Source organism: Esox lucius, chromosome 8 (genome assembly GCF_011004845.1).
Source record: "Esox lucius isolate fEsoLuc1 chromosome 8, fEsoLuc1.pri, whole genome shotgun sequence".
NCBI classification, from domain to species: domain Eukaryota; kingdom Metazoa; phylum Chordata; class Actinopteri; order Esociformes; family Esocidae; genus Esox; species Esox lucius.
In genome coordinates, this window is record NC_047576.1 from 5,043,813 (window position 1) to 5,071,579 (window position 27,767).

Consider the following 27,767-nt stretch of genomic DNA (forward strand, 5'->3'; position numbering starts at 1 on the left):
GCTCTTGACAGACAAGTTATAAAGAGCAATGTCTACCTCCAAGGGCTGACAACAGCTTAGACAGATTACAGCCTTAGAACACTGCTGTGTTTGTTGTGTAAAAGCTGTGTTGATAAACAATGGGACATGACTCTGTATGAAAGCACTGACAGATGGCCTGGGGCCACAGAGCTGCTCCACTTTACAGACCAGGCTACATCAAGGGCTAGACTTGTGCGTGAATTAATGGGATTTCAGATTCCTTCCCGTACAAATGCACTGTAAAAAAGAGAAGGAGATGGAGAGTGTATGAATGTCTGCAAGTGAGAAACAGAGAAACAGAGAGAAAGAGAGAAAAGTGGTATTATGGCACCGTTTTTTTTAAATCTCTTTCTATTTCGGTAAAATGGTTCTAGCCCCGTGGTTTTAGCATTCGTGGAAAGTGGAGTGACTGAGGGAGCAGCGACCGCCCGCCTGACCAAGCGCTACAACCAACGAACGCTAGAGTGCAGGCGACCTATCAGATGAGAGTGGCATCGATGCCCTGTGGACCGTTTCTCTAACGTGCGTCGCGCTCTATCAACTCGACTCACTTCAACCGATCTGCTGCACAGCCGTTCCAGAACAGCTCCCCGTCCTGGCAGAGCTAGCTTCCCGAGGTTTTCTCCAGATCAGCCGCTCAATTCGTTCAGCCTCGCCAGCCAGCCTTCAAGCCAGCCAACCAGAAGATCAAGAATCAAAGCCCTTTCTTCTGCCACCAGGACCGACAGCTGTCCCCCTGGAAGCTCTTGATGCAACTTATCTGACATTCTGTTTTGTTTCTGCATGATCCCAGCCTTTTGCTGCTTCGCCACTGTACTGTCATAGAGTTGTCCCGCTTCGCCTCTCGCTGAACCCCGCAGATCTTCTCCTCAGGCATTACAGCTGATTGATCTCTATAACTGAGAGACTACAGCTGCTGTTCTGCCTTTTTGGGTCGTGTCTTGACTGTCCTCTCTGAAGACATCTGAACTCCAACCAGAGGCCCTCTTCTCTTCTTCCAGTTCCAGAACTTAGCCGGCTCAACATTCTGAAATCAGTGCTCCGCTGAAAGAACACCTTCACATCTGACACCTAATCAGCTCCCATCATGCCTCACTCCTTCCAGCAGAAGCAAGGTGAGAACTTTTTGTCGGTACTAGATTCTTTGTTGACAGATCACTGAATCAGGTGGTCCAGCATTTTTTATGTTTTAAATTGAGATAACTGTGGACATTTATTTTTTTACATTTTCAAATAAACCCATTTCACAAAGAGATTAGCATTTATTGTGTGGATGTGCAGAGACAACTTATACACCAGGTGTAGTCTTCTGGATGCTTCCATTGTTCTTAAAGATAAAGTTGACTGACACTATCAAGATTAACACTGGAAACTAATTAAATCCAGAATAATATTAGATCAAAATATTACAGAGGAATATTAGATCAAAGTATGCATTGGATCTAATTCTAATATTTTGAATTATGTGTGTGTGTGTGTGTGTGTGTGTGTGTGTGTGTGTGCATGTGTGAGTATGTGTGTGTTTCCGTGCTTGTGGTCCTGTGTGAGTATGTGTGTGTGTGTGTGTGAGTGTGAGTGTGTTATTTTAACACATATTGAATTGCACAATGCAGTTGGAATTAATGAAGATTAATTAATCACTTATTGATCAGAAACTCTTTACAAGATCCAATCTGCAGCTCCAGTATTGACAAGCTGACATGTAACTAAATGTAAATAGTAACGTTTAATTTCAAATGACATTCACGTTCACCATTATAAACATTATATATTTTTTTCATTCAGTTATGCCTTTTAAATGAGGCTTTGCACAATCAAATTAACATATGACAAACAAATCTTTCTTAACTGATTTTAAAAGACAAACACAAATGTACAACTGTGGCATTTAATCAGATAGATTTCAAATAAAATAACAGCCAATCAGATACATTTCAAACAAATAGAAATGAGCACAGATAAGGCAGGAGGAGATGCAGAAATAGGTGTTAAAAATCAGTTGAGATATAATGATAAACTCTATGCACAGTAAATCTGACAATTATCTAAATGCATGTTGATGGAACATTTCATTAAATGCATTGTATTGTGAAACATCGTAATTAACCTACATCTGCAACATCTTATGAGTGCACAAGTCTCATGAGGGAATACAAATATGAAATGTTATTCTCTAAAGCAAACGGATGTGGATTTCATTTTAATGTTGACAATGAATTGAAGGGACTGTATTCAAACTCTTATTTATCATTTATATTCTCCACTTTGCCTAAGTTTGAAAAACAGATAGATTGAGCTGAAGACAGAGACCTTTACAATAAGCCTCAATTTTTGTTATTGAAAAGTTAAATGTACAGAATCCACTTAATTATTCTAGGCTAATTGGTGAAATATTTACTCGACCTTGAAGATACAAAAGGACGGCAATGAAATTCAAAAGGATAAAAACCTGCTGACCTTTTGTTTTGTATGATTATTTTGTTTTTGTGTGACAGTATCTATACTTATAGGTCTAAAGACTAGTTGATGCTAAGTTATTTATTATGTTTGATATTGGACTATATATTTTCAAAGTCTGTTGACATAAATGTAAAATCTGAGGAACAACTGATGCCCACTTCCGACACCAAAGACGAGAGTGAAAAAGGACTGCATTCACCAGGGGTTGTTGAGTGTCCGTTGTGTCCTGCTGATCCTGGCAAGGCTCCACGGCCCGCTACACACTCACCTTTCACAAATGATAATAATAACTATTGTGACACAAAACTATTGGTTACCAGCGGTTGCTGGTAGAAATGTGGTGCAGGATATTATCACATTTCAGATTTCAGATTTGTTTTAGATCAGATGTAGAAGCAGAAATGTGTAAGAAGCAGAAAGGGCCACAGAAGACGAGACCCCGGTTCTCTCAGAGAACCTGCAGCAGAACACATGCACTCGATTTGAGTCCCAAATTGCACCTTCTAGCCCTCACAGTGTACTACATTTAAACATGCCCTATGGGGCTCTAGGGCATGATACAGGGAATATGGGCCAAATGGGACACAAAGCTGACATGTTTGCGGCACATTCTCCTTGTGTCTACCGATGTTTCTCTTACTGTGTTTTGGAATGAGAGGTGATGTAGGCAGTCAGGTTCTGGAGATGTTCTGAATGTATTAAAAAACAAGAATATTCATTGGAAGCATCTAAAAACATCTCACAATGGCATCTATAAAACTTTTACTATCACTGGCAACAGCACTTGTTTGACAGAGAGCACCTTGTCCATTGCAAAGTAAACACAATTCTGAGTATGTTTCCACTGGCTCGTAGGGCCAGGGGTCTGTCCAAAGCATGCGTTGTGTATTTACATATTATGTGGATGTTATTTCAATTTAAATACTTGTCAGGAGAATTGCTGCAGTCAAAATTGGCCCATACTCGTGATAATCTGGGGCATTCAGGGCCCTGCGAGTTTGATTGCACAGGGAGAAATTGCCATGAAAGGGATATCTTTTGAGGGTAGCTAATGCATAAAACTGTCCCCTTGTCTCGCCTTTGGCCAGAGTTCCCATAGCTAAAGGTTTCATAGGGGGTGTCTGAGCAGCTGCCGTGTGAGTAGGATATGAGAGAGAGACTTGAGTGTGGAAGGAACGGAGGATTTGGGTCAACCACAGGGGTTGGCTGTAGGCCGGCTTCGTCTGCGTGCCTCACGCTCCGTGTCTGTGATTGCTTTGTGCTACGATGTCAAAGGAAAGGAAGACTTCATTGGAAAACCTGCCGTTGCGTAAAGCGAGCTGGTGGTGGATTTGAGTTTTTGTGTTTGTGTTGGAGATTGTGTTGGCGATCCAAGAAGATAACTGTATAAAGTCTAATTTAGTAGATTAAATACATACAAAATAAAATAAAACCAATTATTCTTGGAATAAAGTTATACTAATGGCATGATTTTATTATTTACTCATTATTAATTGTTTGAATCCAACCTGTTTCCTTAATCCTAAATATATTAATATGTAGTAAAAGGTCATTTATTTATCCCTGACCTAGGTCAGTGAATTTGGTCAGAGTTTTCTATTCATGAGATCTTTTTATGTGTTGGAATTAAGTTCAACCTGTTGGCCAAAACAGATGCTCCCATTTTGCTAGGTGTTCTATTCGAGATACTGACCCTGTCCAGATACTGACCCTGTCCAGACACTGACCCTGTCCAGACACTGACCCGGTCCAGATACTGACCCTGTCCAGATACTGACCCTGTCCAGACACTGACCCGGTCCAGATACTGACCCTGTCCAGATACTGACCCTGTCCAGACACTGACCCGGTCCAGATACTGACCCTGTCCAGATACTGACCCTGTCCAGACACTGACCCTGTCCAGATACTGACCCTGTCCAGATACTGTCCCTGTTCAGATACTGACCCTGTCCAGATAATGGAGAAATAAAATACAAAACATAACATTTCACCTAGAGTACAAACGATCTAATAAATGGGAGGGCAAATGCAAAGTTGCTCTACTCAGATAATAATATGTTTGCTATGCAATATTTCTTCAATATAATGATTGTAAACCAATATCTGAAATGTATTTCTGATTTTAATGGGCAGCTCAAATAAGATATTACTATCACTGACAGTGATGTTGGGTTGATGAAGGCAGGTTGGTTTTAAGAGTCCCATTGGCCTCTAGTAACAAAAATAAAGTAAATGTCTGGATGCAGTGTGTATTTAAATAAGTAGAAGTTAACTATTTTACAATATATTTGACAGTTCCTCACATTGAAGGTCGGCTACAAAACATAGTTTGGGTCCTTGCATGTTGACATTATGTTTACTTTTGACAATTAAAGTATAAACTAACCCTAACCCATATCAGCATTTTGTAAACATCAATTTAGGAAGTCTCCCTACTGTGTTAATTTCAGTCAAATATTTAATACATTTGTTAGCAGCATCTTTAGTTTTAGAGTGGGACCTGGCTAGCTATAATGCAACCTAGCTATGACTGGCAGAACCTACAGTAATTTTGTATGTTTTTACCAACAATTATTTATTAATCCAGTTGACAAGCTTTAGGCAACCACTTCTTGTTCTCCAATTGAAATCAATTTCCAGTTAATGAAAATGACTGACAACTAGCTACAATGTAACCAACTAAGCAAAAAGCAAAATACAGTTGTGCTCATAAGGCAGAAATTGTGAAATTTTCCCATTGACTTGGAAAATATGACTGATCATGCAAAAAAAACCCTGTCTTTTATTTAAGGATGGTGATCATCTGAAGCCATTTATAATCCCATAGTTGTTTGGCTCCTTTTTAAATCGTAACGATAACTCAAATCACCCAAATGGACCTGATTAAAAGTGTACACACCCCTGAATGTGTGGCCTTGTTACAGACACACAAAGTGACACACACAGCTGAAAATGACAATTAAAGGTGAATTTCCCACACCTGTGGCTTTTTAAATTGCAATTAGTGTCGGTGTATAAATAGTCAATGAGTTTGTTAGCTCTCACGTGGATGCACTGAGCAGGCTGGATACTGAGCCATGGGGAGTAGAAAAGAACTGTCAAAAGACCTGTGTAACAAAGTAATGGAACTTCATAAAGATGGAAAAGGATATAATATGATATCCAAAGCCTTGCAAATGCCAATCAGCACTGTTCAATCACTTATTAAGGAGTGGAAAATTTGGGGATCTCTCGATACAAAGCCAAGGTCAGGTAGACCAAGAAAGATTTCACCCAAAACTGCCAGATGAATAGTTCGTGACATAAAGAGTTGCCAGAAAGAAGCCTTTACTGCACCAATGCTACAAAAAAGCCCAGTTTCAATATGGCCGACAACACCTAGACACACCTCACAGCTTCTGGCACAATGTAATTTGAAGTGACGAGACCAAAATAGAGCTTTATGTTCACAACCATAAGCGCTTTGTTGGGACAGGGGTTAACAAGGCCTACAGTGAACAGAATACCATCCCCACTGTGAAGCATGGGGGGGCTCACTGATGTTTTGGGGGGGTGTATGAGCCACCACCACAAAGACTTGTGTTAGATAAGTTTCTTTGGGGTCAGTCCATTTTTTTCTTTGTTGCCATGTTTTGTTTTATGATTGTGCCATTCTGTTATGACCTACAGTTGAATGTGAATCCCATAAGAAATAGAAGACATGTTTTGCCTGGTCACTCAAGTTTTCCTCAGAAATGGTACATATATTATCAATTCTCCAAGTGTATGCAAATGTTTGAGCACAACTGTACCAGCCCTGTTACCCTATGCTAAAATTTTATTTTACCCTATGCGAATTCTGATTGGTCAACAGTTATTTGATGTGACAAATACTGTCATTTGAAGTGTAATCTTTGACCAACCAAGTCTCAAATAGGGTTCTATATGGACCAAGATATGTACCAGGACATGGACCAGGATACAACAGTAATAAAAAAAATCTCACTACAAATCCATGAAAATGATAGAGAACGGGATCCCCTGAAATGTATTCAAATTAAATCCTTCATTGGTTTGATGATAAGAGGTCATTTGACCATTACATGCTGATGTGTCCTCAGCACAGTTTTTTTTCTAATCATGGATATAGCTTTAACTGACGTTTGCTGTGGCTGTCAGGAAGGAAGGAACAGTGTCATATTATTATGTACAATTATGAACAACTCCTCGAAACCACAACATTTAAAAATAGGTTTTTGTTTGGCTGAACTTCAGGAAATGTGTGATTTAACCAAACGGTGCCATTAAATGAAATTCCACTCGCTTTTTCTTCCAGGAGGGAGTTGGTTATTGCCAATGATTTTGGATTTACATAAATATATTGCGTAAGGACAACAGCACAAACTTCAAAAGCACTTTTGTTTTCTGACAATACTATTACATTCTACTGACACATCCAGTAATAAAGATTACCAATAACTTTCTGAAGAATTGTGCCTTAGGGGAAATCAGTCATTACTTTTGAATGTACAGTCATTATTCTTTTGCATTCTGAGTTTTAGGATTTTCCTGGAATGTTATGGCTGGTGATCTTACAGTATTAGAACAGGAGCGGTAGGGTAGCCGAGTGGTTAGCACACCTGACCAATAACCAAAAGGTTGTTAGATTGAATCCCAGAGCCAGCAAGGTGAAAAACACCCCTCACCTAACCTTAAGCAAACAGTTGCTTATCAACCTAAAACAAGCCTTTGCTTATCAACAGATAATCTGCCGAAGTTTAGTAAAAATGTGCTGCTGATAGTATTCCTATGTATAGAACATTTACACATAGAAAATTGAGACTCTTAAAATAAAGAGTAACCAAACATGCTGCAGGAAATAGGGCCCTGTTTGGGACACAGGTAGGCTGTAGTAACAGGTACGTTGTAGAAACAGCTGGGTTTTATGCATTCCTGCACAACTTAGTATTGCAAATTCCAATATTCTTTTCATGCATAAAAATGGGATGAGAGTCCAAACCCAAAAGACAGTGGAGCATAGAAAACAATCCATTCTACTCATTGTCTACTGAGGAATCTGCTAGGACAACTCAGCCACAAAGTATGACAATGGAAGGTTTTCTGAAAGGCCAAATTGTTTCTGGATAAGGGTGGTGTCTTTTTCCTGAGTGTGTTTGGCCCCTTACTATGAACAACAAAATGTACCTGATTCTCACCGTTCTCAACCGTGTTCTGTTTATACATGCCTTGAGGGAAACTCATCATAACTGCCATACGGACATTGACTCACACCTCACACACACCTCGCAATTCAATACGTGTTGAAATAACACACACACACACACAAAACAGCTACTTTTTCAACAACAGTTTATCTAGAAGGCAAACTTACAAAAGCTACCTCCAGCGCCCCAAAATAATAGAGAAGAAAATGCATAAAAACTATAGTACAGTCCAAACCAAAATACATCTGATCTTAGAAAACATTCCATTCTCTCCATTGTCTTGGAGGAATCTGCTGAAACACTTAGCCAAAAAGTGGAGAGTTCTCTGTAAGACTGACATTTTGCGGGATAACAGGGGTGTACCCTTAACCAAAACACATTTTAGACACTGCGTTTCTGAGACACCGTCAGGCACTACATTGCACTCTTCTGTCATTTTCTATTGAAAACCTGGTCCTAATAATAAATTAGTGATGAATGTGTCATATCATTTAAGTCAAAACGCACAATGGTGTGTGGTACACTGCTAGTGTACCATAGCAAATAGCATTTCTTGGGCATGAGATTTGAGGACTGCAAGGACAAAGAACATAGCTGTAGTGTATTCATCATATGTCACACTGCCTCGTGCCTTATTGCTTACATATACCATGTTTACCAGCCAATCAGAATTCAGGATATGAAGCACCCCGTTTATCACATCAAAATTGAGCATGTCATGAATGGTGTATGTTCCTGTTTCTGAGGCCCAGGGTTATTGGTTCTGTCCCAGCACTCGTAAGAATGTGTGGAGAGAAGTAGCGAATCAGCATTCAGAATATATTTGTGTGATGCAGAAATCTGTACTTGAGTCAAACCGGGCAGGCATTGATACCAGGCAGAAAAGCCCAGTATTCTGTTGCTCACGGTGAACGCCAGGTCCTGCGCTCTAAGCTTGATGACCCATGTAAGCCTGTTCCTGGTGATCTATTGCCCTGTAGGTTTTCTCTCCAACTCTAATTCAGCACACCTGATTCTAATAATTAGCTTGATGAAAAGCTTATTCAGTTTAGTCACAAGTGGGGTTGAAGAGAAAACCTGCAGGACAGTAGATCTCCAGGAACAGGGTTGGGCAGCCCTGCCCTGGCATTTACACACTTGATTCTACTTAGTCTCCCAAGTCAGACCAATTTACATGCTTTGGCCGACATGATTCCAAGGGCAGGGATACTGACACACCTAAAGAAGAGCAACACCTATGTGAGAATTCTGTTCACTGGGTGTTTTACAGCTGTCAACACTATTGTTACCTGCTGTTAGGGTAACAACCAAAATGGATGCCCATTGTGTTCTCAGGACCAGGGTTAGGGAAGATCTGAAGAGATTAAGCCTACTGTACAGTGCCTGATCTACAAAGACGTTAGGCCAAATCCGAATTTGGAATCACACAGTTCTCCCGCCTGGTACAAGTTTTTTGGTTACAGCACCAAAAATAACTAATAACTGGTCACAGCCATCATTTTATTAACTTTAGACCTAGCTAGATAACACAGACAAAGCAGTTAACAGCTTATTAGGTCCGCTTCCATTGAAATGTGGATGTCTTAGTCCTGTGTCTTCCACACTGTAACTGTAACAGCATGAAGGGAACCAGTGATCAAAGGAACCATAACTGATTTAATTAAGTGAATCATGGATTAAAAGAACCATAACATATTTAATGAAGGGAATCAATGATTAAATGAACCAGATGTAATTTAATGAAGGGAACCAGTGATAAAGGAACCATAACTGATTTAATGAAGGGAACCAGTGATCAAAGGAACCATAACTGATTTAATGAAGGGAACCAGTGATTAAAGGAACCAGATGTAATTTAATGAAGGGAACCATTGAATAAAGGAACCATAACTGATTTAATGAAGGGAACCAGTGAATAAAGGAACCATAACTGATTTAATGAAGGGAACCAGTGAATAAAGGAACGATTACTGATTTAATGAAGGGAACCAGTGAATAAAGGAACCATAGCTGATTTAATGAAGGGAACCAGTGAATAAAGGAACCATAACAGATTTAATGAAGGAAACCAGTGAATAAAGGAATGATTACTGATTTAATGAAGGGAACCAGTGAATAAAGGAACCATAACTGATTTAATTAAGTGAATCATGGATTAAAAGAACCATAACATATTTAATGAAGGGAATCAATGATTATAGGAACCAGATGTAATTCAATGAAGGGAACCATTGAATAAAGGAACCATAACTGATTTAATGAAGGGAACCAGTGAATAAAGGAACCATAACTGATTTAATGAAGGGAACCAGTGAATAAAGGAACGATTATTGATTTAATGAAGGGAACCAGTCAATAAAGGAACCATAACTGATTTAATGAAGGGAACCAGTGAATAAAGGAACCATAACAGATTTAATGAAGGAAACCAGTGAATAAAGGAACGATTACTGATTTAATGAAGGGAACCAGTGAATAAAGGAACCATAACTGATTTAATGATGGGAACCAGTGAATAAAGGAACCACAACTGATTTAATGATGGGAACCAGTGAATAAAGGAACCATAACTGATTTTATGAAGAGAACCAGTGAATAACGGAACCATAAATTATTTAATGAAGTAAACCAGTAATTAAATGAAACATTACTCATTAAATGTTTTAATGTTTTATGTTGTTGTTAAATTATGATGATAATATACATGCATGCCTCAGCTTTTGTTTTAAGAAGCCTGGACACTGTTAATGATGTCGCTTTACATTTTATTACGGGGGAAAGTTTAACTAATTTAAATAGGAACCCAATAGGGAACCATGTTTGACTGTGCGAAAATGAATTATTTAGTCTAGATCATCTCAGAATCTGAGGAGGTGTTGAGGTTCTACAGGATAGGGGTTTGTCCTTAACAGAGGCTTTCTATTGGACTAAGAAAAGAACATGCAAGTGAGGGGGGAGGAGAAAGGGGAGGAGAAAAGGGAGGAGAGAGGCAGGGAGAGGAGACAGGAGGAGAGAAAGAGGAGATGAGAAAGTGGTTAAGAATAGAAATGAAAGATGAGAACGGGGAGGATAGGAGCGAGGTAAAGGAGGAAAAAGGGTAGGTGCAGCAAAATTGCAGTATTTTGTTTACAATGTTCCTCAGCTTCGTACACAAACTAAGCCGTCTTTCTGCCTCGTATCAGACAGGTCTCGTCATTACGTCAAAACAAGCCACAGTCGAACATTTCAAAACAAATTGGAATTGTGACAAAAGTTTAGATTTCCCAATCCTACCACATACCTTCAATTCCTCCTGTGCAACTTAATCTGCCTCCCCTAGCCCTACACATCCAGCCCTGCAGAACATGTTTTGGCAGGGAGTGCTCAGAACATCTGGGGCCCCTTCAGCTAAGCTGTCCTCCAGCAGATGGAGCAGTAGGAGGAGTGAGCATGCAGCAACTTGCGTTCAGACGTGGAAAATTCCAACATGTTTTGATTCAATCTCCTGCATTCCTCATAGCTCTCCTGGACACCAACGCGTCCCAAACCGCACCATATATTCCCTGTCAGGTTCCCTACTAAGTGACAGTAGCTTATTTTTTCTATAATCCCTAGGGTGCAAAAGGAGCACACTATATTGAAAATTGAGTGCCACTGGAGACAAAGCCAAGCAGTAAATGCCAAGCCCTGAATCAGCACGCTCCGATTTAACGTTAACTGCTCTGAAGTTCTCCTCAGCAGCTAAAGTGCTACAGCACTCTGCCTCCCCTTCACGACCTACAACCCAACCCACTCTGCCCTCACTCCTGGAGAGGCTACAGAATGGCAGCACAGGTTGTTCAACAAGGCAGCCAGTCAATGTTTAACTTTTTTGAGGAATATTTACCACTGTTTCTTTCAGAAGATGTGACCTCTAAAAAGTTTAGGAAAACATTATTACTTCGACATGCTCGGTGGACACGGAGCAAACCCCAACAACTCCCCTGCCTGTTCTACCTTGTATCTAAACAAATAAATGCCAAAGTGTGAATGAACTGTGCTTCTTCCTGGCCCACAGCTCCTATCTCTTTGGGCTAGGCACGTGCATCAGGGGACCTGGTCAATTCCCTGGATGCAGCCCAAATGGTTTTATGTAGGGCCTGGAAACTTAGCTCTGTACCTCAAAGCCAGTTCCACTGTTTTTTGTGTTGGTCTGATTACGTAAGGCGTGTGCAAATATCTGGTAGGACAGAGAACCAGTGGACTCCAAACCTCTTATGCGTGGGGTAATAGTTGAATACGGATTACAGAGTAGGACAGAGGCCTCTGGTGTCCAAAAGGCAGTTTCTGCCTGTACATCACCATTTAGACCTTGTGTCATTTCAATGATGTCAACTGAAGCTTATAAAAGACAATGAAATGGTATGTTGAACAAAGAGAATTATTAAGATGTGTGCTGAACGAAGAGAATAATGAAGATGGGTGCTGAGTAAAGAGAATGAAGCTGGATGCTGAATGGAGTGGATAGAGCTGGATGCTGAATGAAGAGAATGAAGCTGGATGCTGAATGAAGGGAATGAAGCTGGATGCTGATTGAAGGGAATGAAGCTGGATGCTGAATGAAGGGAATGAAGCTGGATGCTGAATGAAGAGAATGAAGCTGGATGCTGAATGAAGAGAATGAAGCTGGATGCTGAATGAAGGCAATGAAGCTGGATGCTGATTGAAGGCAATGATGCTGGATGCTGAATGAAGAGAATGTTCCATTCAACAGTGGAACAGCAGCTGGTTGACCCCATTACACTTTCCTGTCTTTTTGTTCAGAGACCACATCCTTGGTGACAGACTATGTACAAAAACCATCAGAGGGAAGCGGGAGCCTGCTCTACACAAACTACCTACAGTACATAACTAGCTTTATGCAACATATATACTGGTCCAGGAGGGCCAAACACTCTGCTTTTTAATCTCTCCAAATCGGGGTGTAAGTCTGTCCTGGAACACCAGGTGAGGAGAATTAACTCGCAGGTAGGAACTAGATAAACAGACATGTTACAGCCCTCCAGCAACCATTTTAAAGAGCCCTAACTTAGGCCCCACCTCTTTGACAGTAGCAGAAACATGCCATGCAAGTCTACATGTCATGCAATCAAACCCGGGGAATCTGGTCTCAGGCGGGGCCAATTATCAACCACAGGATGACATACCCACTTCTCCCTCACTCTATCAGCCGTCCTACATGTCTTTGAATGACATGGCCATCAATCACCTTTGTGAGGGCGTGGCCACCCACAGAACCACCCCACAATGCCCTGCTCTGCCAAGAGGTGAGGAGCCTTAAACATGTTATGCTGCCTATCTGCAATAGGAGCTGAGAAACGCACACGACTTGACTTCTGCATGTATCCACTCTTGAGGTTGTGCAAGTGTGTTTTCATCACTGTTCAAAACGACATTTATCAGCTAAGATGAAAGAAACAAATAAATGTGTGACTAAAGGTACACTTCACATAGAGAAATGGCGCTGCATCCTCCTGAAAGAATTCAAAACACTAGTAGGATCTATGCCAAGGCACAAGGAAACTGTTCTGGGGGCTTGTGGTGGCCCAACGCCCTATTAAGATACTATGTTGGTGTTTCCAGTATTTTGGTTTGTGTTGGTTTCACCAGCAGTTTTCACCCATGATTCAAAGAAGGGAATGACATTTGTAAACCTGTCCTTTGGTATTTTGCAGTGGATCAGGGACCCTGATGTTATGCATAGGTTTAAGTGAGATGGCAGAGGTCAATCCTGAGAGGTCAGAGTCAGACTCCCAGAGCAGAACTCTATGCTTTCTCTGAACAAACGCAGAATGACACTGGAGACGCTACTTACAACATTATACAGCGGGAGAACAAGTATTTGATACACTGTCGATTTTGCAGGTTTGCCCACTTACAAAGCATGTAGAAGTCTGTAATTTTTATCATAGGTACTCTTCAACTGTGAGATTTTCTATTGGGTTCAGGTCTGGAGACTGGCTAGGCCACTCCAGGACCTTGAGATGCTTTTTACGGAGCCACTCCTTAGTTGCCCTGGCTGTGTGTTTCGGGTCATTGTCATGCTGGAAGACCCAGCCACGACCCATCCTCAATGCTCTTACTGAGGGAAGGAGGTTGTTGGCCAAGATGTCGCGATACATGGCCCCATCCATCCTCCCCTCAATACGGTGCAGTTGTCCTGTCCCCTTTTTTAGAAAAGCATCCCCAAAGAATGATGTTTCCACCTCCATGCTTCACGGTTGGGATGGTGTTCTTGGGGTTGTACTCATCCTTCTTCTTCCTCCAAACACGACGAGTGGAGTTTAGACCAAAAAGCAAAATTTATGTCACATCAGACCACATGACCTTCTCCCATTCCTCCTCTGGATCATCCAGATGGTGATTGGCAAACTTCAGACAGGCCTGGACATGCGCTGGCTTGAGCAGGGGGACATTGGGTGCACTGCAGGATTTTAATCCATGACAGCGTAGTGTGTTACTAATGGTTTTCTTTGAGCCTGTAGTCCCAGCTCGCTTTAGGTCATTTACCAGGTCCTGCCGTGTACTTCTGGGCTGATCCCTCACCTTCCTCAAGATCATTGATGCCCCACAAGGTGAGATCTTGAATGGAGCCCCAGACCGAGGGAGATTGACCGTCATCTTGAACTTTTTCCATTTTCTAATAATTGCGCCAACAATAGTTGTTGCCTTCTCACCAAGCTGCTTGCCTATTGTCCTGTAGCCAATCCAAGCCTTGTGCAGGTCTACAATTTTATCCCTGATGTCCTTACACAGCTCTCTGGTCTTGGCCATTGTGAAGAGGTTGGAGTCTGTTGAGTGTGTGGACAGGTGTCTATTATACAGGTAACGAGTTCAAACAGGTGCAGTTAATACAGTTAATGAGTGGAGAACAGGAGGGCTTCTTAAAGAGAGCCGGAATTCTTACTGGTTGGTAGGTGATCAAATACTTATGTCATGCAATAAAATGCAAATTAATTATATAAAAATCATACAATGTGATTTTCTGGATTTTTGTTTTAGATTCCGTCTCTCACAGTTGAAGTGTACCTATGATAAAAATTACAGACTACTACATGCTTTGTAAGTAGGAAATCCTTCAATATTAGCAGTGTATCAAATATTTGTTCTACCCACTGTAAACTCCTCCTCACTGACTCTTAACACAGGGGTCCCCCAAAGTTGTGTCATCAGCTCTCTGAGTTACTTCCTGTCTCAACTCTTAACAGTGGGACCCCCTAGGGGTGTGTTTTCAGCCCCCTGTTTTACTCCCTGACTGTCAATACTGGGGCCTCCCAGGGGTGTGTTCTCAGACCTCCATGTTCACTTAAGATTGCTTTACTCCCCGTTCACACACCATGATTGTGGTCTTGATAACAAAGATCTTTTGCACCCCGACCACGTTATTAATTCTCCTATCGTAGGACAACCATAACAAACACACACACTTTGTAAATGAATGTGTAAATGCTCTTTATTAGTATTGATACTGTGTTCTGTTGATGTTATTATTATTATTATTATTATTATTATTATTATTATTATTATGATTACTAGTATTTTGTTTTCATTATTATTTTAAATATATTTTCTTTCATATTATTTATAAAAAAGGTATTAATTTTGTAACATTGCCAAGCAGGAACATATAAGTGAGAATTCAACTGTGTGGTCTGCTGTGTCATGTATCTTCTAAAACAACTAATTAAAATATGAAACATGAGATGTGGAACATTAAAGTAACTAGAGCGACAGCTGAACCCCACCCAAACTATTTTGTTCTCCTGGGAGGAGCACAAAAACATATTTGGCCACCTGTCTGTAGTGTGAGCTGAGGAGCAAGGCTTTGTTCTATTTTATACGGCACCTGACACATATGTCCCCTCATGAAAATCTAGCATTTCTAGCATTGCCTCACGTGTCTTCTAAAACAACCAATCAAAAACTAGAAACTTGACATGTGGGACATTAAAGAAGCTTGAGCGAAAGCAAAACCCCACCCAAAAAATTACGTTCTTCTGGGAGGAGTAAGGGAAAATGTTCGTCCACCTGTCTGTAGTGTGCGCTGAGGAGCAAGGCTTTGTTCGGTTCTGCACAACACCTGACACATATGTCCTCATGAAACTCATTGTTGAGACACACTGGTTGTGCAAGTGTATGCTTTTTACCCATTATACCTACTGGTATCAGCTACAATAAAGGAACAAGAATCCAGGCAAGCCTAATTCAGCCGGCCCACAATATTATGTGTTAATTGTGGCTGCCCTCACGAGAATCAAACCCGGATCGTGCGCATGAAAGGCATTGTCGTTAGCCACTACGCTGCCAAACTGCACACATGCTGGGCATTAGTATGTATATTTTTGCTCATTAACATCACGCCAAGTTTGAATATTTTGTATGACACCATTAACTAGCATTAAACTGAGTAATGTTTGTTATTAAGTTTACCTCCACCACAAATAGTATCTATGAGCTGTGTGACTTTTGCCACTCGCCGTTTTATAAGCTTATTTGGAACAGAACCTAACACCAGAACCTAATACAATGTGTGTGTATTGTTTTGCTAATAATGTTTAAACGAAGATGTGGCGTTTCCTGTCTGAACTAGATTATCTTCCTCAGTTCATCCTAGTTTAATCTTGTCCTTACCAATGATGCAGAAAAGGGATTGACAGTTGTAAATACTTGTCCAGTGTTAAATGGAGCCTTCCACACTACGCACCTGTGGAGATCTTACAGGATTTGATAGGCAACCTGGTAATCACGCCACCTGGCCCACCAATAGGCTAGGTGTGAGATTTACCATATTCTAAATACCAATGAAATCCTCTTTGATCTCTACAACCATGGGTGTGACTCAGTGGTCCATTAGGAATTGTTGCAGTGCATACAAAATAATATTCTAATGAAAATGTAATCTACGTAGAAAGCCATCAGAGCATCTGTAATGTTCATGTGTGATCAGTATGATCATATATCAGTGTTGCTGGTGGAGAAGCCTCATGGCCTGAGGAAAGAAAACTGCTTGTGAGTCTGGAAGTGCGTGCCCTAATGCTTGGGTGGCGTCTACCAGACGGCAGCAGTGTGAACAGACCATAGCCTGGGTGGCTGTAGTCTTTGATGATGTTCTGTGCATTCCTAAGATATTGTGTGTGGTAGATGCCTTGCACGGAGGGAAGATGGCAGCCGATGACACGCTCCGCAGACTTCACCACCCTCTGAAGGGCCTTGCTCTCAATGGTGCACCCGTAGCAGCTGGTGAGAGTTTCTGCAGACATGCCAAACTTCCTGAGCCTCCTCAGGAAGTACAGTTGTTTTTGGACGGTTTTCACTGCAGAGCCGGCTTGTCTGGACCAGGTGACGTCATCCTTGACGAATACACAGAGGAACTTGAAGTCGGAGACTCTCTCCACTTCACAGCTCCATCGATGTGTATGGGGGCATGACCCCCCCTCTGCCGGTCCTGAAGTCCACCATCATCTCCTTAGTCGGGTCCCCTACCTCCTCTCTGTAAGCCTTTTTCCAGGCGGGAGAGGGCGGTGTGTGTCGTCAGGGTGATGGCATTGGCTGTAGATCTATTGGGGCGGTATGCAAATGGAACGGGGTCCAAGGTGTCAGGAAGGGTGGAGCAGCTGTGGGTTCTGACCAGCCGCTCTGAGAACTTCATGATGGTGGAGGTCAGTGCTACAGGGCGGTAGTCATTCAGGCAGGTGACGGAAGGTTTCTTCGGTACAAGGACGATGGTGGTCTGTTTGAAGCAGGTGCGGACTGCTGATCGAGTTAGGGAGAGGTTGAATATGGAGGTGAAAACCTCAGCTAGCTGGTCGGTGCCCCCCCCGAGGACACGGCCTGGAATGCCTTCTGGCCCTGGTCACTTCCGAGGGTTTGCTCTTTTAAAAGCTCTCTTCACGTCAGCCGTGGTCAGGGACAGAGTGCAGTCATTCTGGTCCTCAGCAAGCCTTCTAGAAGGAATGGTCATGGTCGCCTCACACCGTGCAACCTTCCCAATACTTTCACTACACCATCTACTAGATAGCATGTTATTCGTTTTTATACTGTGTCCTTTTTTCATTACTTATAATAAACGTATTATAGTTATCAACACTTTTAGATTTTTCATCTGATATTCTTTTTTCATATGTGTTAAACAGCAGAAATATTTTCTGTCGTGTGGTTAGCCTGTATGTGTCCTGTGCATTCATTTCATACATAGACAAATCTTAACAACACGGAGTGTATATACATTAGAATACTTTAAAAACACAGCATTTATATACATTAAAATCCTTTGAAAACACAGAATGTTGTTACTTTAAACTACTTTAAAAACACAGCATTAATATTACTTTAAAATACTTTAAAAACACAGCATTTTAAGGACACACCAATACTTATAGGTCACTAGTTCATGGACATCTATCAACATTGTTGTCATTGAAAGAAAACAACAACAAACAGGATGACACCTTAAACAAACACACACATGCAGGTACCCGACACCCACAGACAGACACACACCCATTGCGCCATGAGGGCTCCACTTGGCAAGTGACCTGCAGTGAACTGACTTATCCCAATTTTCAGTTAAAGGAGCCGTTGTCCATGTGAATGTCCTTCAGGGACACGATGAGAAGCGAGACGGAGAAACATCCTAAAAAAAAAAAAAAACTCAACGCACTAACAACAGAAGAAGAGATGTGCTTCTTTTCAAGTGGGGGAGAAACCGAGAAGACCTCCAAGGCCGCAGCCCAAACGGCACTCTGCTCCCTATGGAGTGCACTACTCTTGACCACGGCCCGTAGGGCTGTAGGTGAATAGTGTGCAATTTAGGACACCCGCTCCCGTGTGTGCAGTCGCTACCAGCGGATGTGTGGTTCTGCTGTTACAGGCCAGTTGCATCATGCCAGCCCCTCACAGAACAGAGGCAGTTCCACTTATATCTTTGCTGACAATGAACACTGAAGTTGGCAGGAATTTGCTGCGAAACGTGGAGGGGATCGTGCCCGGGCAACCTCCGGCCCCTGGCAGGCGACAGTGGGCATCCTGACCTCCTCTGATATCCACACCATCACAACATCCTCATCTGGCTGGGATGTTTTCCCGCGTGCTGTTTTGGGAAGTCACTGAGACATAGAGACATAGAGGCAGAGAGAGAGGCATTGATGGAATATACTAAATATACTTGGTTCTCTGCTGGGTTAGGTCTGCTTGCGTGTGATTAATTCACCACCTGTGCTTGTTGTGTTGCGCAGAAGAGATCACCAATGACATACCAGCTACTGATGGGAGGGGGGGGGCATTTATTGATTTGGTTGCCTCCCCCCTCCCCATTCACAGTCCTACCCCCATATGGGTGCCTCCCACTTTAAATGGGTCATTCATTTTAGTGTGGAATTGGTTGAGTATAAGTTTGCCACGGTTTTGCAGTAATTATCTCCATGGCTGTATCACTGGCCCAGCAGGGGACCCAGATAGATTACACGTTTCTTATGTACTTTTCTCCAAACTCCTAGATGCTTTCTGGCCGTGCATAATGCATCGGCCCCACGTTGGAGGCGGTGTCTAAAACATTCCCCCAGTGGATCGGAAAGAAAGTTGACGGTGCTTTTTGTTTGGAACCGAAAGACATGAGAAATGTGTCTGGATTTGGCAGTGCTGAATCCGAGACTGTACCTAGCAAAAAGCAGCGTTAATTATTTTGGACGGGTTGCCGTTTCCCCCGTGGGATTGGGAACACCTGCAGTGATTTTAGTGGGACGCGGCGGAGGCACGGCGGATTTGGGATGGGCGGATGGATGCATCGGAAGCACTGCAGAGGGAGATCGCTTTTAAGGTTGTAACAGGGAACATGGCGTCACGCGAAGGTTGAGAAAACAGCTCCCCCTTTAATATGATAAAAGTTGTGTAGTGCCGCAGTTCTAGTGTAGTCATTACCCAAATCATCACTGCTGGGTTTTCCCCTAAACAAATGCTGTGGTGACTTTGAATGAAGCAATAAACAGCATTTAATTATTGTCTTGGGTATAAGGTTACATGATCAATGAGTCTTAACCAGGAAATCAAGTCAGATATTTGTGTCCCGCGTACATTAACGTTACCTGTCTTTGACCTCTGTGATTACCTCAGAATGAGTAGTTCTACATCACTGGCCATAACTTTAGGTGACACGTAACAATCTCAGTTAATAAATGATCCCGTATCTGGCCAGATGCTCGACGTTTACACAGTAGCTGGTCTGATGCTTGATGTTTACAGTCAGTGCGTGACGAATGACAAAACAAAAATCAGCAAGAATTTGATTTTTACAAAATATTTTATTAACATACAATCAATCAGACTTTTTTAATACAGTGCTTTCTTTAAAATACTTTGTGGCCATTTAACCTTTAAACAAGTAATATACAAAACAATACTGATTAGTGTGTTTCATTTTCTGGCTTGGAGTACACAGTATGTAGGTCACTGACATTCTAAGCATTGGGAGTTAGTGAGCTCTACTCACCAGTTACTTTTTAAGTGACAATACGTTCAAAGCCGACATCATTGACAACAGATATTTCTGGAAGTAGACTGTGTCTGCACAACCTAAAGGTTTTAACCTCTTTAAACAGTTAGAACTTCAAGGTAACAATCTCTCTGAAAAGTTGTGACAAAGGTTATAACGTCCCTGGATACTTAGAACTTCAACATAAGAGAAAAAAGGGTTGTGACTAAACGTTATAACCTCCCTGAAAATATATTACTAAAGCTAATAACCTCTCACATACTATTAAAGGTTTGAAGCTCTCTGTTGGCTGAACCACCTTTGCTCTACCTTCACATGACGAGTGCTGCACAGTGAGGATGAGGGGAGGAGCGGAGCAGAAAACAGACAAAATCTATTTTCAGATCTCTTTTCCTGTCTTCACTCTTTCTTACCTCATTGGGCCCACTTGTTATGTAGAGAAAGTATCAAAGTGCTTCTGCTTTTGTGTGCATGGGTATTTTGTTCAGGGTGGGGTATCGGGAGGGGGCGGTTTAAAATTATACTTTTGCTCCAAATTATAGTTTGGAGCAAAACTATTACAAATACAAATTTTTAAATACTTTTTTAACACCCCAAAAAGACTGAATTATTTGATTTCATATTGTGATTACCTTGTCACACAATCACACGTCTAATTTTATATTTGGTAAAACTTGGAGACAGATACAAAGTAAACTCACATATCAAGCAAATAACAATTGCTCGGATTTCGACCTCTGTGTGGCCTGTTGCTTTTTGAGAGGAGTCTCATTATAGATGTTTACAGAGGCTCCCCATTATTGAGTCTTATTCCAGATGTTTACAGAGGCTCCCCATTATTGAGTCTCATTCCAGATGTTTACAGCGGCTCCCCATTATTACATCTCATTCCAGATGTTTACAGAGGCTCCCCATTATTGAGTCTCATTATTGATGTTTACAGAGGCTCCCCATTATTGAGTCTCATTACAGATGTTTACAGAGGCTCCCCATTATTGAGTCTCATTACAGATGTCTACAGAGGCTCCCCATTATTGAGTCTCATTACAGATGTTTACAGAGGCTCCCCATTGTTGAGTCTCATTACAGATGTTTACAGAGGCTCCCCATTGTTGAGTCTCATTCCAGATGTTTACAGAGGCTCCCCATTGTTGAGTCTTATTACAGATGTTTACAGAGGCTCCCCATTATTGAGTCTCATTACAAATGTTTACAGAGGCTCCCCATTATTGAGTCTTATTACAGATGTTTACAGAGGCTCCCCATTATTGAGTCTCATTACAGATGTATACAGAGGCTCCCCATTATTGAATCTCATTACAGATTTTTACAGAGGCTCCCCATTGTTGAATCTCATTCCAGATGTTTACATGCCTCCCCATTATTTTTCTGTAGCCCAGCAGATGCTGCTCCTATGTCAGGGTGTAAATCTGAGGAGGGAGGAGGCGGGACAGCCCACTGTCTGGAGTCACCACAAACAGAGCTACCCAGGTAGGCTATCATCTCCTCACACTCTGATTGGCTCTGGGTTCAGGTAGTCTATCATCTCCTCACACTCTGATTGGCTCTGGGTCCAGGTAGGCTATCATCTCCTCACACTCTGATTGGCTCTGGGTCCAGGTAGGCTATCATCTCCTCAGGTCCCAGGCTAAATCTCATGGCTCATATTCACAGTGACAAAATCTCCAATACATGCTTTCTCTGTATTGACTAGTAAGGAGATGACAACCAAGGAACATTCTTCAGCGTTCCCACCTACTGTTTATTTCATAGCGTTTATTTTTGTACTTACCCATCACCTGTACTGCAGTGAACTATGTTGAAACTACAGCCTAGTCACACCACAGTCATTGAAACTAAAGTCTCAGATCCTCAAACTAGGTTCAAAAATCTTTTTTATATGCATTTGCTGGCTGGGCTATTTGACTCATAACACTGGAGCTATTATTGGTTGTGCTATTGTTAACCTGCTGTGTTTCTCAGGTCCTCTGAATATGTTTTCTATTTGGTTGCGTTAAACATGACCCTTTGCATTGACAACTTGTCCGTGGTGCTGTCTGAAAACTCTTACACTCTTGATTACAGCCAAAACATTTACAGTCTGATGTCCGAACATGAAACGTGTGAAAATGTATGCTTTATTTTAGGGCCCATAAACCTGACATTTCTCCTGTGAACGGATGACAGAACGGATGAAGAAGTTCCCTCGTATAAACATCTCAGTACTTGAGCAGATAACCGGTTGTTGCATAACACATTTGGGTAAATTAGTAACTGCATTTTAAAATGAAGACTTGTTTTTTAACAGAAAGAGATGTCGTCTGTCTTTTGATTATAGAATAAATGGTCCAAGCTACGTTTATGTCTGTTTAACATTACAGTAATATAATCCACCTGCAACCATGACACATAAACCACTATAGTTGTTTTGTTCCAGGGTGTCTTTTGATTCACCTCCGGTTACAGTTTCAGGACTCTTCATTGTTGTGGTATCTCCAAATATGGGATCTGCCAGTCTATACGTAGGTAGAGAGCAACGTGCTCTTTTGTTTATGTACCGTGCTTTTACAGAAACTACCGTTGTAGTATCGGCCTTATATACATGAGTCTCACATCACTGTAGTTGTCAGGAATAGTTAACCCAAGAAATACCTTCTAGGAAAAAGCTTTTGTGTACCATATTTGTTTTTAAATGTGATGTGTGTGCGCCTCCAGGGCAATTCAAAACACTGATTGGGGACTTTGTTGTTGATTATTGTGTTTTTATGTTAATTTGTTTTAGAAATATATTCGATTATGTTCTCATGTCATGGATATATTACACATCCTGTAAGCAGGATTCACCTGTAAAGTAGACCTTGGTCTCAGTGACTTTATTTAAATATAGTTCAAATAACAAAACAAATATGACTCCTGGTTTCCTCTAGGGTTACCAATTAAAGGTCAGAGGTCAGACTAAACACAAGTTGATGTGTGTAATTCACATGTTTTTGTGTCCAGTCCACCAGCAGACTGAGACAGTAAATACAGAACAACGTAGCATCCCACATCAGCCTGGGCACTTCCATCAAGGTCCCAACAACCACAATTTTTTTCTCTAGAAACCCCAGACTATATAAAGGGAACATGTGTGCCAATACAGACATAAACAGTGTGATGAAAACAGCATCATATCAGCGCTGACGGCTGCATAGCAAACCACCATGGATGCTGTTGTCAAAACACGCTCTACACCCCCAGAACAGAAACACACTGCAAGGTAGCCCATGATCTGATATCAATACACGCTACACCCCCAGAACAGAAACACACTGCAAGGTACCCCATGATCTGATATCAATACACGCTACACCCCCAGAACAGAAACACACTGCAACACACCATATTATGTTTGACACAAACAAATAGGTTATCATGTTTAATCATTTTTTGCATGTACACAATGCACTTCTTTAGGGAGGGCTGGTACATATTTCACTACATGCACTGATACACAGTGTTCAAATTGAAATATGGCCCTGGATTAAAATATACTACTAAGAGAGAAAAGTTATTTTTTGTTTTATTTTATTTGTGTAAAACAACACAAACATTATAATATATCAAATTAATTTCATAGACCATATAAAATTGTATTAATTAATTAATATCACAAAAATACTTTTACTTCAAATCTGCGTGTGAAAAACAACATAAAAGTACATAGAAAAAATATTGAATTGCTTCAATAAAAGTCTCACTGTCATCAATAAATTGGTGTAGATTTAGACAGTAATTTGAAATTACATTCTAAAAATTCTTAAAATGTTTTGAATGCATTTTCAGTGGCTCAAAATTGTGTAAAGATTTAGGTTTGCAAGCTGGGAAAACGAATCTCCCATGTTTTCAAAGTTAAGACAGTTGAGTCATTCCTGTCAGACAGACAGACAGACAGACAGACACACACTGACACACAGATCACTGGCAGTAGGAGTGGTTGTTTGAAAATAATCGTATCGAAACTGCTAAAACATTCCAAGTTCATTACCATGGAAATCCAGAAGCCCTTCAAGAAAATGTAGACAGGCTATCATTCTGAAGCACCAGGTAACTGTGAATAGGTGTGTGAAATGCAAAGGTAAAAAAAAACCTCAATAACCTAGTCATTGATGGACATTGCTGATTATTATGCACGTTAAAATTCAGAAAATAAACAAATAATACAATTGTCTAAAATACTTTTAATAAAGATGCTTCAATAACTTAAATTACTAGATTATGGTATCATTCTCTTCCTTTAGGCCAAGTTTCATTAACCAGATAATCCTAATTCAAATGAGAACTAAAGGTGGTAGTTCTCACGCAGCAGCCTAAACACACATTTAAATATAGCGAACGCCCTTATTTTAAGAGCGGCTTACAGTAGTTAGTGCAAAAATAATTGCATTTTTCCCCCGATATATTGAACCCCCATTCCGGCGTTGCAAGCGCCCATCATACAAGACACGGGACCAGTGAATGTGGCATTTCTGTTAAACTAAAGCACGTCGTATTTCCACTAAGCCCGGCCTACAGAATTCCCATTTAAAATGGTTAGGACTGAAGACCTGACACAAATTGGGCGTTAGTCCTACTACAATCACAGGTAGCTTTTGTAATTTCTCCGCTTGAATTGCTTGCCTAAAGCCATGGGCCTTTAACTTCCGATCAACAATAAATAATTGTTAGTATTAGACATTTCCCTTTGAACAAATACTTTCCATGTGTATGCTATTGTTCTTTCCTAAACACTTAGAGAGAGGATTGCAATGCAGATGGCACTTCATTTAGATGCGCTGGAGGTCATGGCAATCAAAGTATGTAATCTAACCTTTAACAAGTAGGTCACACAAAGATTTCTTTTTTTTTAAATTAGCCCAGTTAAGAAATAAAATCGATCAAAAAGTTTAAATAATAATAATGATAAACCGGTATAAAACAGTCATTGCCATGCACGGTTGGCCTTGGCCTTGACTTCACTACTTTAACGGCTCATTTACACTTCAATCACTATGACAGTTTGTCTGATAAACACCTCTGTACTTTCAAGTATTACAAACCAACAATAACCACCCTTAAAAAGTGCCTGTTGGAATGACAGGGTCAAAAGTAAGTTGGTAACGTTTTGCGCTGTGGGTGGCTTGGAATGTTTATCTATAGAGCTGTTCAAGGATGTATTAGGGATGTGCAGCAGGCAGGCCTGTTCTTCACGTTTTCTAAATATATACTTGAAGCCTTTGTGTTGATTGTTTTAAAAGCTAATGCGAGATTTACAAAGGCAATTGTTGGTAGACTGTGTTTCTGCGGCATTAAAATATTCCAAATAATAATTGTATTCTAAAAATATGCCTAGGGTATTTCATTCGCACTTTTGACACATTTTGGCTGGATTACACATACCCAATTCATTTTGAGAAGTGTGCTGTAGGCTATACCACATTGCCCAACATTGCTGCTGACGCACGTCAGAACGAGAGTGCAGAAATACGCCTTGCATAGCTGCGGACAGTATCGATATAAGTACAGCCCTGATGAATTTGTTCAATGTTATTAACCTAAAAGCGAATTGTAAGCGGCTATATATACAACAGTCTGCATACCAAAGGGATAATTGAAAACAGAAATCAGGTTACTACATTTTGAAGTATTTATTTATATGTATATACTGACATAAAAGGATACAGTAATGCTACATATTCCAAAACAGGTGTTTGCGCTACGATGCGCAAATAACCCGTTTCTAACAAGCAATTCATCACAGCAAAAAGGCTAAGGTCAATGCATTCTTCCTCACGTTGTTTTACGGGCTAAACGTGACAAGCACATATTCAATAAAACTGGCATTACAGTCAGCCTCAAGGCAACTACATAGCATACAGAAATGCAGAATCCCAATGATGAAAATTCTCAAGCACAATGTCTTTGGATCAGAAACATAATCCCGTCCCAAACAAACCCTTGTGATGATTTGTCAGATGTCCACAGCAATGAAGGTAGAAACTGGGGGGGTTAAAAATGAATATTCTCCGCAGGAGAAGGAAGAAAAAAAATCACAACAAATAGGACTATACAACTAGAGTCCGTGTCAATAAGCAGTCCGGCTAGGTTCTGTTTAGTGTATGTCTGGGTTTCATACAGAGAAAGGCAATGAATGGACACATCGCTTGTCATGGAATAGCAAATTAGTTCGGAGAATTATGGGGCGGGTTTTGGAGATACGTAGCCAACTGGTTTGCCCATGTGACCGTCTAAGACTGGAAGAATCCAAACGTAGGGGGAATATTGAAAGTAAGCGATCTATTTCTCTTAAAATATATACATTTTATACAATTATTGTATATAATTGAAGTTTTGTTTTATAATGCGCGTATTTCACAATTCACGTTGTACAGAACACATGGCAATAAAATATTTCAGAAAGATGATTTCTTAGCAAGCATTAAATCTTGACTCTCCCCTGCCCTCTAAAAGTGGTATCACCACCAGCTCAAATTCCGAGAATTGAGCTCTTCTGATTCTTAGAACTGGGGTTCTTAGAAGTGGTGATGCAAGAAGTTTCTAGGAACGCAATACCAGGTGATTTTTTTTTTTAATTCTTTTTTTACTATGTTATTTGGCGCGAAGTTGTTCTTTATTGCAGGTGTCGGTGTTACGCTGGATGTGTGTTTGAATGTTTTATAATGTAAACTATTGTTTTGAAGGTTTATTATAGACTGTTGTCAGCGCACTGTTTAATCATAAGTACTGTGGCGGGTGACAGTGCTCTTGACAGCTCTTCAGCCTCTATAATATTCCAGTCTTCCTTTCACTGTACACCCTGCGGTTCGCCTCGTGTTGGTTTGACAGTGGGATTTGTTACTGTGAAAGCAGCTCACTAATGAATCTAGCCTACGTGGTTATTCCGTTACATTTACTATGCTGGACTACAAATGACAGTCAAGGAGTTCCGTTTCACTAAGTACTGTCTTCCATGACTGGCTTTTGCAACCGCGTTCGCTCATCTGTCCTTGTCAGCGATGTGTACAGTGATGTCAGTGTTTGTGATTCCCACTGGCATAACTAACTTGTGTGGTATGTTAAGGCTTTTGAAAACACAAGGTACGCGTGTTGGTTTTATGCACTGTTTTAAGCACTATCCAGACAGTATTGGAGATAATCAGATTGGTTCGTTAACGATTGTACAATCGGGATCTCATTGCTCACGATAGTGGCTGTTTTCTCGCTGTTACCACCGACACACGCCCCCTCACGGAAATATTATTGTTCTTAGTTTAATAGATTTCCACGGTTCTACAGCCTAGCCTGCGTGTGCATGTACCTGAATTCGATCTATGCGTGAACTTGAAGCCCCATGACGGGAAACGCATACAATTTTCTAGTATCCTATTTGAATTAATTGCGGTTACGAAGTGTGATGTGATTAAACGTTGCAGCAATAGGAGTCATAACCCAAGCTTCCATTCAAATAGTCTTATTGCCAAGCCTATTTGAAGTGTAACTTTCGATCTTGAATGATCTGCGAATGTTACTTAAGTTAACTGAGAACATTTGAGTTG

The 27,767-nt window shown here is 40.9% G+C and overlaps 1 protein-coding gene across 2 annotated transcripts in view; it reads left to right on the forward strand.

The window, feature by feature from the left end:
• Positions 1-642: 642 nt before the first annotated feature.
• Positions 643-27,767, forward strand: part of bcl6aa (BCL6A transcription repressor a) — a 33,503-nt gene continuing 6,378 nt past the window's right edge. The window contains exons 1-2 of one of the 2 annotated variants that reach the window (XM_020048703.3): positions 643-1,136; positions 21,589-21,684. In XM_020048703.3, coding sequence (XP_019904262.1) covers positions 1,109-1,136; positions 21,589-21,684 — 124 coding nt within the window. In that variant the 5' untranslated portion in view covers positions 643-1,108. Of the gene's footprint in view, positions 1,137-21,588; positions 21,685-26,703; positions 26,788-27,767 lie in introns of those variants that run through there. The other variant, XM_010902956.5, reaches the window with a different exon arrangement.